The sequence below is a fragment of the Amblyomma americanum genome, chromosome 1 (genome assembly GCF_052857255.1).
Source record: "Amblyomma americanum isolate KBUSLIRL-KWMA chromosome 1, ASM5285725v1, whole genome shotgun sequence".
Lineage (NCBI taxonomy): Eukaryota > Metazoa > Arthropoda > Arachnida > Ixodida > Ixodidae > Amblyomma > Amblyomma americanum.
This window is the reverse complement of record NC_135497.1, coordinates 238,500,105-238,518,134: the sequence shown is the minus strand read 5'-3', so window position 1 is coordinate 238,518,134 and position 18,030 is coordinate 238,500,105. Positions and strand designations below refer to the sequence as shown.

The following is an 18,030-nucleotide window of genomic DNA, read 5'->3' as shown; positions in this document are numbered from 1 at the left end:
AAGGGGAATGAGACTCAAATGGAGTTGATAGCATAAAGCTAAAGTTTTTCTAGCGCTCACACAGAAAGTATGCCGCCGACATATATAATGATGAACCTCTTTTCTAAAGTGACCGCACCCGCCAGACAACAGAGGGGAAAAAACTTCTGGTCACGTTTATTTGTCCGATCGAATTTCCACCTATAATGCAAAAGACAATTCCTTAGATGAAGAATTTCGGTGCTCATAAAAATTTCTTGAAAGATGGTAAGCGGCTACGGTATAGTTTCGTCGCAAAAAAGAACGTCGCCCGCGTCAATAAAACCGAGTCGCTCGCTTATGTCGGACTGCGCTGCAATGCGGGGACCATAACTATGACGAAGTCTATTGCTACTGTGGCTTCTGCAGGGTGTAGAAAATCAAAACTGCCAAAAGTTTTATTGATCACATTGATTTTTATACCAGCTGTGCTTCAGTCACTTTGTTACGCATAACCCTGTAATGATCTTACGTATTTCTAAAAACGAAACATTACGTTTGTCGTTGTCATTCTCTACTTTGAAGGCCTACAGACGCGTAAAAATTCTATTCTATATGGAAATGACCTCGTGCGTTACATTGCCTTCTTTAATGTTCTTTGTTACTTTATAAGCTGTTGCGCTTTGACGCATGCAGTTCAAAGCTTCCTTTTTTTTTATTGCGTCTTCTCTAACCTTTCACTGTGAACAACTTCACGCACCAGCTCATATTTATGGGCATTGTCGGTTGCTACTGTGAGCTTCTTTAGACTCCAAGGAAAACTGGAACCTATCCACCTCTACCCCCTCCCCCCCCCCCCCCCCCCCCCCCTTCCTACCCCTCCTCTTCCACTCCCTTAACTGCACTTTTCTGCTGAGCGCCTTCTGGCTGACGTCCTGCAGATTTTCCACCCCTAGTTGTATATTTGAGTGCGACGACGCAATCGAACGTCGTTTTTTCCTCCCTCCCTTCTTCTCCGAGTGACTGGCCCCTGCCACGATATTTGTAACACTTTATGTATGCTGTGCATAAAGTTAGACTGTCTGCACTTGATTACTATTCGTTCTTCTCTTCCGTTTCCGCCTCAGGTTGTGTTCGTCGGCTTTAAGGTAGGTGTTGCTTTGTTTAAAATCAGATCTATTCGAATAAACGGTTTTACACTCACGTGCTGACCACTGAGCACGATGTCCAGGTGTTGGCTATGTTATCCAAATGAGCTAGCTACACAGCCATGAGGAACATACTTAACATGGGTATAGTGGGCGCTGTCACGAACGTCCCATTTGTTGCAACGTAACACAAGTCCGTTTCGGAGCGGGCGCTTTCGTGAGGGCCGCAGTATACACAATCATTGCTGCCCCTTCTTTGATTCGGGGAGAGGCGGAATATACGGGTGTCGTTTCCGTGGCGCAAAACAGTCGCGCTGTGCCCTAATGCCACTCGCTGTGATCTGCGCTGGAATGCTGTTATTCACGCTGCCGACGAAACGCCCATGAACAACCAGACTACACTTTGTAGTTTTGCATTCTTAACTGAGATCCTTAGACTGACCTAGAGTATGTGACGCAAATTAAGCTTTATTCCTAACAGCTAGCTCAACTTATTTTGACGTGCACTGATCGGTATATAGTTGTTTTACTGCTTGATAACCTCCTGCATGCTGCATCAGCGACGCAGGTTTTTCCTTCTTTAGGATAAGGTCTGTGCACGGAGTAAGATAGACAGGAGCGCCGACTCTGGCGTGCCGCGATGCATTTGGCAAGTTCGATTTTGCTACATGAACGCCCAGTGCGCGCCCGGCTCTCAGCGTTGCCCTGTTCTCTCTCTCTCCGCCTCCCATCGCTCGCCGACGTGATTTTGTACACGTTTTCTCCTCACTATATCCTCCTCGCACAAATAACTTCATTCATGCGCCATCTGTCGACGTTGCCGCGAAACGAAATGCTGTGGCGACCAGCGAAGAGCAGACGGAATACGGTATTTGCGCGTCGTCTGCGAAGGGAAACCCGCGAGTGGAGTCGTGCTTATCGTCGAACGTACGGAAACCCGTTTCGTTCTAAGATAACACTTCTGGATTGGTTGGTCGGCCCATGCAACATCAGCAACAACATGCAACATCAGCAAACAAGAAATTTGAAACCTAAACAGCAAAACGAGATGAGTACCAGCGCTGGTTAGCTTCACTCTGAAGGCTCGATGACTGCTGATTTGAAGTGTTAATCAACCTCGCTTTCATTATTCAGCCAGGTGCTGAAGTGTTTTTGTTTTATTGTTCGTGTTTCGGTTCTCTTGTTCGCGCTTCATTTGTTACTGATATTGCGCTGATATTGCGTACCTTGCAGCCGTCTCCGCAAAATGCATGTTCAATGAAGAAAGCAGCCTGATAACTTCGCTTGATACCTGCTGTCTGCGCGCCGTCCTCGTCCGTTTTGGTTATCGCCTGCGCGTATCCTTGCACATGAATCGACATGGGCCAATACAGTGCCACGAAGCAGACGAACACCGTGACGCATGACACGGCGCATGCGCAAGCCACGAACCACGGAACCACCGGAGCGCCAAAGAGGCGGGTGTACGGCGGAAGGGACAATGGCCAAATCCGAGCGCCATCTAATAGATGCCCTACCAAGCTATCTGCGGTGTAGCGAAACTCTATTCAGCTCTCGATTCATCCCGCCGTGGTGGCTCAGTGGTTAAAGCGCACGGCTACTGATCCGGAATACCCGGGTTCGAACCCGACCGCGGCGGCAGCGTTTCGATGGAGGCGAAACGCAAAGGCGTCAGTGTGCTGTGCAATGTTATTGCTCGTTAAAGATCCCCAGGTGATCGAAATTATTCCGGGCCCTCCACTACGGCATTTCCTTCTTCCTTTGTTCTTTCTCTCTCTTCTTTATCCCTTCCCTTACGGCGCGGTTCAGGTGTCCGCCGAGATGTGAGACAGATACTGTGATATTTCCTTTCCTCAAAAACAAATTTCAATTTGATCTCTATTCAGCGGAATTGACGCTCCTGTGTATCTTACTTCGTGGGTCAGTGTAATGCGTTCGTCTTCACCTGACAATTAGCAAAAACTAATTCACTGCTTACAAGCCACTCACTAGGTTATTTCTACAGCGATAGCTGTTAAAGGCCCCTTACCTGGCTTAATTAAATGTTTAGGGGAATCACCCAAGGCTGCGCTTGGATAGATTCCAATGATTATTACTCCCTTATTACAAATGTACTACACCTGGGGGAGTCCCTTAAACATTTGACCAAATTTCCTCCCGCTTAGAATTATTAATTTGCTCTCGCCCTACCATATGCTAGCCGTCCCGGTTAGCTCAGTTGGTAGAGTTACCGCTCTGTTGAAGCGGTGGTTCCGGGTTCGAATCCCGGACCAGGGCGAACTTTTCTTGAACTAAGAAATTTCTCTGAGAGCTGTATATCTTTCGTTTGTAGCCGTATGACAGCGCTTGAGTGGAGGCCAATGAGTAATTGCTGCCTTATTAGCTGGTTTAGTGTCGTTGCAGTACTAGTCGCAGTTTTTGTAGTAGTCGTAGCCGGAGGTTGGTAACCGCGGCTAACGAGGAGGAGGGTTAACGTGGAAGGAAGAGGATATGCTGGCCGAGGAGGAATGCGTAACCAGGAGGTGGTTACTGTAGAAGGAAGATGAGAACGGAGGATTGCGCAACTGGAATGCGCAATTCTCCACGGGAAGTGTAGTCTCCGTGGGGTTACCACGGGAAGCACTTGATGGGCGGTTACCACGAAAAAAGGAATAAGTGGCAAGTCTGGAAGGATGAAAGTAGGGCGAGAGCGGAGGACTGCTCGTTAGATCGGGAACGTTCCAATAGGACATCTCGTTCCCTTCGTCTCGTTCTCTGTCCCCTCCACCCCTTCTCTCGAATCGTGGTTGAGCCGTTCAAGACAACTGCGGCGTCTTTCCTTTCTCTGTAAAACATTCGAATTTTCTTTTCTTTTTCCATACGCAATGGCCTGCAGTCCAGCTGTTAAAAAGGTGTTTCTACTAGCATAGTATCGAGGAAGCGCTAATATGTGATGTTTTTTTTTTCTCGACGCGTAACGATAATGGTACACTCTATTGAAAGTTCAATTCTTCGGGGAGTTATTTGAACATCTCAGCTGACCAGTTTGGCGCTTAATAATATTCTATTCTACCTTACCATGACACAGTCCTTACCAAACAGCGTCTCCAGCGGTCCTGGGCGCATACTAGGGGGCTGAAATCAAGCGCGAACGCCTGACCGCTCTTGGTACAACCCGCGCCGTCTAGCGCATGTCATAAGCTGCTGACATGGGCGCCTGGTTCGTAGCTTCCTTCCCAGGCGCCCTATGCGCCTCGTCACTCGACATGCCACAGTTTTGGGATCCCCGCTTAGCAACAGCGTTACGCTAGCCACCTCGCTTTCACTGTGACGGTCGCCGCGACCGCGGGTCGTGCTAGGGCAATGACGCCGCCGCTTTTTCTCCATCTGTTGACAGCGTTATCTCTCGGTGCGATGATGAACCTTCGACGGCCGAATAGCTCTGTCACGAAGGTGCAAGCGATGGCTGCATGGGCGCGATGTCAGTGACTCTGGTCGATCTTTCGTCTGCATATGCGCGGAAGAAATAACGCGGTCGACAAAAAGAGCCAAAACAGCCGCGCCGTTCCGCCCACCAGACTCGCTAAAGCGGCGAGCGCTGGAGTAAAAAAATTGGCTGTGGTTCAGCTCTGGTTAAACCTGTTTGAATTGCGAAAGCTCGCTCATCTGCTTCGGCTTCTCGACGTTTTCGCAATCGTTCTTCTCGTTATTCCTCTGTTTCCTGGGCACGTTGCAACCTCTTTCTCTTATTCTTCCTAGCTTGCTTAGCTTTCGCCTTAGAATTTAACTGTTCCGAAGCAGAAGAGCAACTAGATTCAGATATAGACTCTTCGTCGGTAACTTCCACTGCGAGACTGATCAACCAACGCGTAGCGCACCGCTATATATCCAAGTGAAGCTGCCACGGAGCGAGCGCAAGGCGAGGAGGTCGTCATATCAACGGAGAGACCACCTGTCAGGCGCGGCGCCGGTTCGGAGGCCACGGCACACGCGACGAGCGGCTCCCTGCTAGTTGCGGCGGGGAGCAAGCTGACGTCACGCGTCGTCAAAGCAACGGAGACAGCTGACGTCACACCACCTGCCAAGCGCAGCGCCGGCTCTGGGGGGGGGGGGGGGGGGGGGGGGGGCACGGCATACGCGACGAGCGGTTAAACCTGTGTGCAGTACCTCTGTCACACGGGCATTTCAAAGGTCCTCGAACCGATAGTCTATCGACTCAAAGGCGATCGAGTGCTGCTACACGGGCAGTTTCAATGGCCATCGAGTCAATAGTCTATCGAGTCAACGGAGCAGCGCGGAGCTCCATCCAGATTTCGAGGGCCTTCGAGCGCTGCCCAAGGTTGCTAGCGTTGCTTCGAGCGGCGCCAAGAGCGCTTTCGTACACGATATATTTACGGCACAAAAGCATGAACAAACATTATTCGCCTAAACTTTAACGCAAGCAGTCTGTACAATAATTATAAAATTGTATCAGACTGGTTTTAAGCGCATTACGCGCATTAATTTTGAGTTGCTTGCGTACACAGCGTTGACAACATGGCGGCGCCCTGCCCGCCCGCTTCACAGCGATAACAGCTTCGTCGCTAATCCCCCAAAGCAATATCGTGTTCTAAGCTGTTGTATTCGCCTTCGATTTGCCCATTCTTACCCTCGCATAAATAGCCATTGTTTTTCAGATATCAAGGCGATTTCACAGGGGTTAAGCCTGACGAAGCAGCGCTCCGACGCAGCTGGATTGGCTTCGTTTTGGCTCGTCTTGTATTAGAGTGGCTACAGCGGTGTCTGCATCTGTCCGTCGCGTACGTGCAATTAAAATGGTTTTAAACGACATGCGCGTATGCGTGTATTTAAGCATTTAGTATACATTTATCAAATATTTTTGTTAATTTTGCAAAATCCAAAGTAGCGATTGTGGCGCCACACAAACTTGGCGGGAGACACGAGAACCGTTTCAATGGCCATTGAGATTTGCCGTGTAGCAGCGACACAACTCCTTCAAGCTCAATGGCAATTGAGAATCTCGAAGGCCCTCGACTGAATGGGGCATTGAAACTGGCCGTGTGACAGGGGTATAAGTTGTGTAAGTCCAGTGATTGGAGACGCAAGGAGCGGCTGGGGTCCGTGGTGCTGGGGACGAAGCGACGAACCCAGCGCAGGCGCCAGGAGGTTATCGCGGACGCTGCTAGATGGCGCAGCCTGTACCAAGAGCCACGCGGCCCCTTGTTCACGTTTCATTTTGGCCCGCTAGTACGAGCTAGCACTACAAGCGACCCGTGCACGAAACATGCAAGTTTTCAATGGCATGAAAAAAAAAAAACTAGAGGCCAAAATAGAAAGCCTGCTTTGAGCCACTGCATTCGCGATCTAACATGGCAAGATGACGTGCGAGTGACTAGGACATTTGCTTAGGCATCTTGCTTCTTCGAATCCGCAGGAGAAAAACCCCCCTTTTGGACGCAAAGAGGGGTGAACAGGAATGAGTATGGTGGGAATGGAGGTCTATATAGAACGCCATGTCTACAACAAGTAGCTGTCAAGATAGCTCTGAGCTTTAGGGGCTTTTAGGTGGTCAGCTGCGACTTAGAATATGAAGATGTGAGCAAGAAGACTTGTTATTCAACGAAACTAGTCGTGTCATGAAGCTCACGATGTCCTGCACCGGTACAGGTTAGAGTTTATTGAGGTATCTTCGTTCTTACTTTTTTGAGAGCCAAAAATGCAAAATGTCGCGATACTTGACTAAAACCTGCCGTTGTAATAAGGTAGTTCAACGCGCAGAATCTTTCGAAAAGTCTTGGAAGATTTCCGCGAATTGGACGACACAGAACAAGAATACGGAACTGCAGCGTCACGTTGGCGCAAATATTAATGGATTTTCAAACAGACCACAAGCTATAGCGTGACATCTTTTGCCATTATGAAAGCTTCATGTCGGATAACGTCCACCTAAATTCCATCGTTGCAGGCACGGCAGTTCCCGCGCCGCGGGAATGGAAGCGCGTGGAAGCCGAAGCCCAAAGAGCCCCCACCAGGCCCGCTGATCCGCAAGTACCACCTCGCGTTCGCCGAGACTCCCATCCTCCGTCGCTCCACGTCCGCGAGGACGCCGGCCAAGCGGGTTCCACGTTCAGTCTCTTTTGACGCGCCTGCTCGGCGGCGCTTCAGCACAACGACTGAGAGCGACGTAAAGCTATCCACGGTCACATCCTCGATCAGCAAACCCGACCGCTCCAAGGAGTACCGCGTGTTCCTGGTGTCAATGGCAGCCGTGACATTCACTATCACCGTGTTGCAGCCACTCGTGCTCTTCCAGTATGTGTCGCAGTGCTCACTGCCTCGCTGCTACAAGCCAGCAGTGGCGATTCGCGAATCTATAGATACATCGATCTCGCCTTGCTACGACTTCTATAAGTACTCCTGCAGCGGAGCTGACTCGGCCACGTACGCCAAGATTTATGAGTCACTAATGTATTCGGTGTTTCACTACATATCAGAGACGCCTACTGGGCCCGGTCAGAGCAGTGTCCAGAAGGCCGCTATAGTGCTTCGGAACTGCATTAAGCTCGCACACCAGACGCCTGACTACGTCAACAAAATCAAGAGAGTCCTGGACATTGGGGGATTCACGTTTCCCGAGTTGAAACCGACGTCGGTGTTCTTCATCGTTCGCGGCATCGTGGAGATGAACCTCAACTTGGGCATCGGCCCCTTGTTCAGGCTTACCGCTGGCCACAATCTCCGCCTTCGCAGGGGCTACATGCTGTACTTCGCGCCGAGCTACCATATCGTCCCGTTCGTCAAGTTTCTTTACCAGCTGCAAGTGGACCGCAAACTGGAGGAGTACGTCAGGCGCTGTGCCGAAGTGATAGGTGAACACGGCATGTCCTATATGCGCCTTATCAAGGCGGTAGAGATCGTAAACAGGCAATTTTATCGCTTGCCAGATATCGAGCGTTTGGACGCCAAAGTTAAACTGAACACTGAGTATCCGGCGACAGAGTTTTGGTTCGCAATGTCTGAAGTGCTGAGTCGCAAGCTTCGAGCAGTCCCAAATGCGCGCACAACGTTCTTAGTACTAGACAGCGAGTATGCCAAATTCCTCTCGCAAAGCGTCTTCATGTCACTGGATCCGACCATGATCTCCGCCTACGTCGGGCTATACATCGTCTGGTTCCTGAGCCGCTTGGCTTCCTATAGTATAGCGTACGGCACTCCTATTGCTAACCACACGAGCAGCTTGAAAGACTTGTGGCCGCGTTGCTTCAGCGACGTACACCAGTAAGTTGCCTTTTTTAACTTTGATTTCACCATGACGTATACACTTAACCCGCTATTTAGCGCCGATAACTTGAGTCGCTTTTGTCCTTTCCTCCTTTCCATGTTTTTTTGCTTCTTTATTTGTGCGCTACACTGTAGCCCCTTGAATTCTATTGAAATCCTACGTGGCGCATTTCTTTTCGTCAAATCGAGAAAAGGAAGTGACCGGTATACATGTTGTCAGCGGTACTTAGTCTTTTCCGGAAACATGTGGGTGTAAACTGTCACGCAAATATTGCAGCCGCTTTGCGATTAGACACTGCAGACAACAAAATAAACGCTTCATACTGAAAAATAACGATGACCCAGAGTTATGTGAGTAATCATCACCTCGGCAAAAACGACTCTTCACTCCTCATTCTTTCCTTCTTTCCTAAATCGAATTTATTGCCTAGCTTTGGCGTTTATGAAATGGCAACCATGACCTACAGCGTTAGAGATTACAAAGCTCTCGAATTTCACCTCAACAACTAATATATAGTCTGCTTCCGTTATTTCAACGTATCAATCAGATGAAAAAGTCAATTCAAATTAACCAAATTGCGAACCTCAGCTAAATTTGTCTTGAATTAGCCAATATATTCCGGAAATATCTCGTAGTCTATAGCCACCTGTACTTGCACTTAGAATCCGCCAGTGACTAATTTCGCAGTATCAACGCGTACTTACGCTAAAGCCTGCAGTCGCTATATTTTTTTTTCGTGCAAGGAACCATCTGGTTGCTGAAGTGCGGCTACCTCTCAGCCACAGTCGGTTGCTGTTCGTGCACATCGCCGCATTCGTCATCGCTTCTTAACTGAATAAATTGTACTTCAATGTAAAGGTTAACATGTTGCCTCAGCTAACTAGAGCCCCAGTTCACATACATCAAAAACCACGGCTGACAGTTCAGGCCACACATGTACTGGCTAAGCTTGATAGGGAACAATACGCCACAAAAGCAGAGCATCAACCAGCCACGAACCATACTTAGCTTAGCAGATAGGCTCTTCTTTAGGAGCATAGCTTGCACAGCGTCGCGCGGTACAGGGCGTACTACGTGCCATTTTTTTTTTTAGTTTTCGAAAACAGCACCTTTCGATTCTCCCTAGTCTTCACGCGCACCGTTTGGTTCGTTTTCCATTCTGGCTGTCCGTTGGGCACGTTGAACACTGCCAGGTCATATGGACATTGTCCATTATAGTGTACGCACCACGCCTTGGAACAGAAAAGCTTTCTGGTAACGTCTGTAGGACGACTGGTGAAGCGCTTGTCCTTTACGCTTGGGTGAACCTCTCTATTTGGAACGATCGCCTGGCAGAATATTTTGCCCCTGTCGAATTAGAAGACGAATGATGTGAACGATGTTGAATGATTGGAAGTCGACTTCAGTGCGTTAAAACGTATACAGAGACTAGCGCAGAAGGCGTGGAATGGAGAAAACGGGTTCCACGATCTGCGAGGGGAATTGAACACTCTCACAAAACGTGAAAAGTTCCTTAGTGCCTCATTTACGCCCAGTGTCTTGCTATTCCATTAGCTCTCCAGCCATAACTTGCGCAAGAGAAACTTCCCGTTACAAGCAGGTCTTGTCCACGACGCAGGCTGATGCCCTTTGCCGCTGAGAGACTCTATTTGAACGACCACGTGGATCGCACCGACACAGAGCACCTCGTGGATATGGTGGAGCGCATCACTCATTCTACTAGAAATTTCGTCACATCCCTACACAATCCAATTGAGGAGAGCGAGCTAAGAATGATGGACAAGATTGCTACCTTGCGACTCTTACCCTATACCTTCGCTGCCTTGCACGATGTCGCCGAAGTGGACAGGTAAGGGCATTTGGGCTCAGCTATCGTTTGCGGATTACCTGCGGGCAGTATAACGGTGCTTTCGTATGAAACAAGCTATCCCGCTGATGTTTACAAGCCACCATCGCCATGGTTGTCCATTTGCTACGCGAAAAAAACAACAAAAAACGCGGCGACAAACGCAGCAGCGAACAATTTGCTGGCAAAACTTCTTCCTGAAATGACCAAGTGACATGATGGCGACAAGCGTGATCAACACATTCAGCGGTTGACAATAAGGAACTAGGTGAAACTTAATTTTTGCTTGCGTGCGCGCCAGAATCGTTGAGCTTTGAGATCGTCAAGAATAATCGTAGTTAAGGCGGTGGAACAGTGATCGGTAATACACTGCGGAAGTATACCAAATGGAAGTATACGATAGCGTCGCGCCCAGCAGACAAAGCCAACCGGTGACAAGGCGGCCACTGCTATACAAGGCCGGATATTTTGTTGAACTAACGTTGCCGCACATACTGCCAGGGGCGTATAGTGTATTGTCCTCATATTAAGGGAAAAATCCCTACTCATCATAGTGTTATGGCAAAGAGGAGGAATCTCAGCTCCAAACGGGTCCACACAGGTTATACACGCACGTGCCCGACCAGAAAGACGTGATCTACCTGGACAACTACCTCAGCTTGTGCCGCATCACCACCAAGTATATGGTGAGCCTACTTCTGGACACCACGGCGAACACGAGCAAGTTCTTTGTGCCTCCATTTAGGACAGGCTTGCCATATATGGTCAGTGTGTACAACGTAATCCACCTCGGCCTGGACACCGTTGTGCCCCCGCTCGACAAGTCCTACTCCCTCAACTACGCTGTTATCGGACACAAGGTCGCACAGCAGGTGCGTGTTCTGAGCACTCGTCTCAAGCGCAAGCAACGTAACGAAGTAATTGGCTATTGGAGTGGCTCAATGGCGGTTAACTTGTCGCCACTTCTTTCACCATTAGCCTTTGTTGGTCACGGATCGAACTGTCCGTGAAAAAGCTTGCTTGCAAACGGTTGCTTCATAAAGCGTGACTAGCTTGAGCGTTCGGCATGTGAGCTAGGCTCAACCATTACCAAGTGTTCTGTATAGGCTTGAGCCAGCGTGTTCACCGTCGCCCCATGTTACGAGCCTGAGCCGGCGTGCTTGTGATTTTTATGAGCTTAACAAATAAAACTAAAAAAGCGGCTTTCATGCACAATCAGCCTGAGCTCTGCAGGTTCGCACAGCAGCGGACGACAGTGTTGAACTTGCAATAGTTACTGAAGGCCTAGTTCGACGTTGAGATATTGAGAACAGTCTTTTTTGTCTATTATGACACCGTTTTAACAGCAATGAAAGCTCACTGAATGCCCATCGTCGCGCTTCGCCTGTTGTCGTTCTTACAGTTCTCTTGTTTAAGTCCAGCGAGGTTCTCACACGATGCCTATCGAAAGTCAGACTAGTATACTAAACAACAGTGACGGATATCGCAGGCGAGCCAGCTGTTCTTGTACGGCCAGGACATATTCAACGAGACAGGCAGTTATGAGAGGGTCTGGTCATATGACTTTTTCAACGCACTAAGGAAGAAGTACCAGTGCCTGCGGAGACAGTACCTCGACCAGAGGTGGAATACCGGCGAAATATCAAGGCGGATCTTGGAGGCTGCAGTTACTGCCGATATCCTCTTCAATGCCTACAAGGTTAGCGTGTCCTTCTGTTTGCTCAATATCCCGAGGTACCTGGGTGGTGCAAAGTAGGTCCGAACAGTCAAAAAGGCTGCGCAGCATTGAAGTTTTGTTCTTAGTGCTTCCTTTGTCATGGCCGCCGCATTTATTTGGTAGGAATGTGAGAAACGACCGTGCAGAGACAAGCTTCCGCGTTTGAACATCGGAAAGAATCCAATGGCGGGCTTTGAACAATGCTTATAACCGCGTGCTGATCGCTTACTCAGTGTGTGCAAGTCGGTCGTTGTCCTTTAGAGCGGCTGGCGCCTCCGAAAATATTTCGAGGCGATGAAAAGAGTCTCCGTAAGCACCATGGCTTCGTAAAGACGCTCCAACACTGCACCACCTGTCGACGCCATCTCTGACCTCCCTCTGGACGCGGTTAGCTGGGAGGCACGTGGAAGTGCGAACGGTGCGTATGGTAGTATACGAAACAATGTATCCTTTAAGGCCAACTGCAACGAAATTTTACTTTGGTCAAAACGCCTCTTAGTGTGGACGGGTATTTTGCAAAACTGACCCTGACAAAGTTCCGCGCTTGTTATTAAGAGAGCTACTACTGTTATTATAACCGTTTAAAAAGCACTGTAGCGGACTACGCGTGCATCTGGCGGCGTGTCGCGCAGGTAGGAAATTCACCGGATATGATATATAGGTGCGGGAAAGCGCTCGAACCCTCTTAAAGCCGGGCCCGTTGGGAGTGAACCGGTCACGGACGGCGTGAAGTGAAAGGCTGGAGGCTTAGAGGCGGCTTGGTAGTCATTCGTAATAATAATAATAATTGGTTTTGGGGGGATAGGAAATGGCGCAGTATCTGTCTCATATATCGTTGGACACCTGAACGGCGCCGTAAGGGAAGGGATAAAGGAGGGAGTGAAAGAAGAAAGGAAGGAAGAGGTGCCGTAGTGGAGGGCTCCGGAATAATTTCGACCACCTGGGGATCTTTAACGTGCACTGACATCGCACAGCACACGTGCGCCTTAGCGTTTTTCCTCCATAAAAGCGCAGCCGCCGCGTTCGGGTTCGAACCCGGGAACTCCGGACCAGTAGCCGAGCGCGCTAACCACTGCGCCACCGCGGCGGGTACTGTGGTAAAGTTTTAGCAAATGCAGGCGCGATTACATGCCGAAATAATGTGTAGCCTGCGGGGACAAGAACGCGCACGCTGCACACGAATGCGCACGACGCATGCATTTCTGAAGTACGACAAACAGAGAAAGTTGGATGGCATAGGGCGATCCACTTTCTTTCACGTGGCGTTCTAGTGGGGTCCTTGCTTGATTTGGCCAGAATGAATCGAAAGCTTGCATCCTCTCTGGCGATTCCGGCCGCTGCACCAGCAGCGCCGTACCTCTTTGGTGACAGAAGGACGAAAGTAGACGCCGCGAAACAAAAAGTGGTTCCTTTTTGCGGGCGTTCGTTTGCAGTGCTTACAAATTTGTGTAACGCGTGCCCGCTCGCTGCGGTTTCTACGGACAGCAGCGAGGCGCCGACAAGGCGAAATTACGGCGTCTAGCGGTTCCGAGCGTTCCTAATTATGCGTAATTTTCGGCACTTGGTAATGGCCGCCCCTTTTTCGGTGTCAGTTTGGAAAACGACGATTTTTGCGAGGGACTCCTTATGCACTACCTTCTTGTTTTTAGGAGCCTCTGTTGACATATCTTCAGAAAAAAAAGTGTTTTTACATGGCGAACAATTTCGTTGCAGTTGGCTGTCAGGATCTCACCGACACACAGTGGTGTGTCGGCACCGGGAGGCGAGTTGGCGAACTTCCAAGTTTCGCTTCGGCAAGGGGATATTAGGGAGCAGGGGTAGGTGGTGGATCACTACTGCATAGCCCGTTCGTAGCCAAACGACGACACCCAAAAGAGCTATTCCCTGCGCGGCGGCGTAGTCATCGATTTCATCACCCAGTGAAATAATTTGCATTTCACCTATATCAGGGAGTAACAGGTGGGAAGTATTTTCTCACTTTGGGACAAACTTTACTGTTGATTATGCAGTCATTGCGCGAAATCCTTTCGCTTGTAAGAGCAGCAGCGCTTTTTTGCACCTCCCTGTGTAGAACATGCTCACCGCAAACAACGTTTAATCTTTAGAGACACCTGCAGTCAGCACCACCCGTTATATAACGCAGTGCCTCGCACTGGAAGGGTTGTGCTCGGATGCAGATTGTGGCATGGTACGGCGGATGACCCGGTTCGCAGCTGGCCTAATGTTTCCCGCAGGGTGTCCGCAAGGCGCCGCAGAACGCCAGACGCTTCCGCCAGGAGAGGGAGCAGTTCGGCCTGACGCCCGAACAGCTCTTCTTTGTAGGATTGTGCATTAACTGGTACCAGCGGAATCACGGGCACCGCGGCCTGGCGGAGCGCGCGTGCCGCTTCTCGCTGCCTTCGCTGAGCGGCTTCAGTGACGCCTTCATCTGCCCCCAGACGGCGCCACCACCACCCTCTCCGGACGAGTGCGCCTACTAGATCACTGCCGGCCCGTAGCGTCACCAACATTCACCAGCACCACCACTGGCGCCGCAACCGCCGCCATCCCAACGACAACAATAACAATGCTGCAACAGAAATAGGAACAGCAGCAGCAGCGTTGCCACCACATTATCAGTCAAAGTAATAACAAGAACAATAGCAGCAAAAGCAGTAAAAATAGCAGCATCACCAACCTAACAATTTAAAAAGGAGCACCAACGCCCGCAGTAACAATAGTATTAAGAGCAGAAATGGCGCAACATTAACACTGGCCGCAGAAAAAAAAATACAAAAAAAGTAGACCGCGTATCCCTTCTTTAGGTCGGCTAATTTCGGCCAAGCCTTTCTCTTTCGCTGGCTTGGCCGCCATGGTCCGAGTTTCTCTTCTTTATGACTGGATATGCAGTGAACTGAGCTATATTAAAAACTAGAAAATTCATTTTCGCCGTGCCACTGTTCAGTGGTAGAGATTAGGTCTGCCCATTATTATGGACCCCTTCACATCCATCTGTATACATCGCCGGAATTTGTGTTAGCGATGGGGGCGCAATATCGCCAGGTGGCAGTAAGATCAGGGAAGAGGTAAGGCGGCTCTTTTTTTTAGAGGAGCCTTAAAAAGAGGACAGCCATTTCTCATTGAGCGACGTTGTTTAGTTATACTTTATAACGTGTTTTTTTAGTGTATACTGTTAGCGCGCTCTTCCCTATATTCTATCTTTACGTCTGTCGCTAACAATTGTAAAAAAAAACTACTTATTACCCTGTACGGTTGCGTCTCAGCCTACGTTGACTATCGAATGAAAGCTAGCGTGATGAACCGCTGGACGAAATTGCTTTTCGAGCCATATTTTTCAAACTATTATAGCGTGGGGTAGAATAAGCTTAACACTATGCTCTGTTTATATGACCATTTCTTTCATGTACTGCGTAGATATTTTCCATTTTGGATTTTATACTTGCAGATCCCTCTATTGCTGAGCAGCCGTGGTAGCAAATAAACAGAACAAAATAAAATTGTGGATTATTTAGTACCTTAAGAGTGAATTTGAAACCAATCAACCTCATAATGGTCGAAGTAGCCTATTGTTATTGGGAGAGCTGAGCCGCTACTCCTGGAGCATTCCGCCCATTACTATAGCGACTGCTCGTTGCTCCAACTTGAGATGGCAACCCGGACCAGGGTCGGGAAATAAATGTTATTCCCCCCCCCTGTCCTGTGTACTGTTACGTTTCGCCTACGACGCGCGGTATAGCCGGCGCGGATGCAACGGACGCCGGGGCTTCGTTCAAAGTGGCGGTCATTTTGGCCCGTTCAGCGCTGCCGCAACGCCTCCCGCCAAGCGCGTCCAGGCAGGTTTCAATGCCACGTGTCTTCGTGTGTGCGTGTGTGTGTGCATGTTGGTGCCCACGCTTGTCAAAGCGCGGCAGCCGGGGAGAGGAGCTCCCCAACAGGGAGGCGAGGAGGTCTGACCGGCGCCGGCCCGGCGGACGCGTCACGTCACGTCTCAACATGTCCGTGCGTCGCCGTCTCGTGCGCCTCATCCCGAGCCGTTGCTTCTTGTCCTCGACTCCGAGGGTATAAAGGCAGCTGCCCCGGACGCCAAAGAGAGACTTCGATTTCTTCCGTCGAGTAACGTGGTCGCCCTGACCGGCTGCTCTTTTGCGATGCAAGAATAAACAAGTTGTTCTGTTGGCAGTCGACTCATCCTTTGCCAGGACCTTCGGATGTTTCCAGCTGTGCCCCAGGCCGCCAGGCCAACGCTACCCTTGGGGCTTGCGACCCATTTGCAACAGTACCTTAGTTCTTTCCAATACTTTAAGATGTAAATAACATCGTATCCTGCAGGTTTTACGCTTTTGTTTTTCTACATTTAATGCGTCTTGCATCAGTTGTTCTCGCCGCATCGTTTCTAGTTGACTTTTATTCTTAATTTCACAAACGATCACTTCAAAGGAGTAGCATCCCTAAATTTCAAAAACCGAACTTAATGGTCGAGTTCATACTTGATAGCAAAACGACCCAGTGCGAAGAAAGAGACACCAGAAAAAGGACCGCAGGTAGACACGATCGGAAGCTATTGTTCTTTTTCTGCTGTTTCGTTTCTCGCGCTAGGCTGTTAGGAGCATATTTTCGACTTTTTGCGAAACCTGTTGTACTGTTCCAAGTTATAAAAAATATTACTTCCACCACGTATCACTTACAGTTGAGGCGCAAAATATATTCTAAATTGACATTGAAGTTTTAAGTAGTGAGCAGGCCAGCCGTCCTGAACCTGCCGATATCGACAGCAACGTGACGCAGTCGCTACATCAAAAATGTAATTACGTCCTGGCCCCAGAAAGCAAACATCGATGACGCCGACAAGAAGGGCCGGTCATAGCGTTTTAATCTCGCCAGTTGAGAAACTCCAAATAAAATTCCAACCAAAGCCAGCAGCCAGTTTCTGGACAAATGGTGGCGTCACCTGCGCGCCTAGCAGCCAGCTACTGAAACGCAGCAACTTTATTTTGGGCAGCTAAGGACAGTACATTTTAATGCCGCAGGTGGAGCGACAACCCTCAGATTAACTAAATTTTCGTCAACTAGTGCGTTAAATTTTGATAAGTGGGACCTACGGGGATTTTTGCAACTGACATAACTGAACTGCTCCGAAGCCCAACGAGTAATGTGTGTCCGGACTTTCCATGAGCCTCACTGCGACTTTGTGCATGACTGTGCTAGTTGTTTTTTAATTTATTTCGCGCACTTGCCGTAGAGGCACAATTTGGATTCGCTGTATACCCTTGGGAAATCATTTGAGGTGTTTTCGTGTAGGAACCGGAGAAGGCTCCTGCTCTTATTGCTGTCGGCCAATAAGACCTCCTCCCTGGTCGCCGTTAGTCCAACTTCCTGTAAAAAAAAAAAATCCGTGTGCTTGAAGCTCCCATGGCCAATTCTCTGAGCTTCTGATACGTTTGTACTTTGCATGGCTTCGCTGCGAACGCGCGCGCAAAGGCGCCCAAGACGCCGGGTGCGTCAGGCGTTCGCTGGACGTAACAACAATCGGACGTCACCGCGCTCCACAGGGCGCCGCGTTGTTATATGAAGTTCAAGCTGCCAATACTGTGGGAGAGTAGGCGAAGACAAGAACGGCCAAGTCGCGTTTTTGGCCATGATCTTCGCAGCAGACGACAGAGTAGCGAAAGTGTCTCTGTTTTATCAGTGCTTATAAATATAGTGTTCTAGCATATAGTGGTTTGAGCCAGGCACGTGGTCAAGATTTTTTTTTTTTTGGCAAGGGTCCACGGTGACTTCTGTTATAAATAAATGGGGGGGGGGGGGGGGCTTGGGCCTTCCATTGGACACGTGCCTGATTTGAGCAAATGCCTTGTTTATGCGCGCCTTCAGCGGTTCAATTTAGCTTTCCCTGCCCTGGTGCTCGCCTTTTCGCGTGTGAAATGATTGGGAAAAGGGGTCCTAGACCAAACTTTCTGTGCTTCTGTGTGAAAGTGCCACAACCCGCGGAAACCGAAACTGAAGGCGAAAAAAAGATGTAATAAATTATTTTAAGTCCAGGGCTTCGTAAAAGGACAAAGCGCAAAAAAAAGCACACAAGTAAGAGAGGCCAGACAAGCTC

At 49.3% G+C, this 18,030-nt stretch overlaps 1 protein-coding gene and 1 non-coding gene across 2 annotated transcripts; both read left to right on the top strand.

Annotated features, from left to right (window-relative positions):
- Positions 1 to 3,309: 3,309 nt before the first annotated feature.
- Positions 3,310 to 3,386, top strand: TRNAN-GUU (transfer RNA asparagine (anticodon GUU)). Its single transcript has one exon. It is a non-coding gene; the product is annotated as a tRNA-Asn (tRNA).
- Positions 3,387 to 10,061: 6,675 nt separating this feature from the next.
- Positions 10,062 to 14,656, top strand: LOC144095875 (uncharacterized). The gene is made up of 4 exons (XM_077629362.1): positions 10,062 to 10,216; positions 10,815 to 11,085; positions 11,703 to 11,912; positions 14,165 to 14,656. Exons 1-4 carry the CDS (start codon positions 10,062 to 10,064, stop codon positions 14,408 to 14,410), a joined length of 882 nt encoding a protein of 293 aa, XP_077485488.1. The 3' UTR covers positions 14,411 to 14,656.
- Positions 14,657 to 18,030: the final 3,374 nt, after the last annotated feature.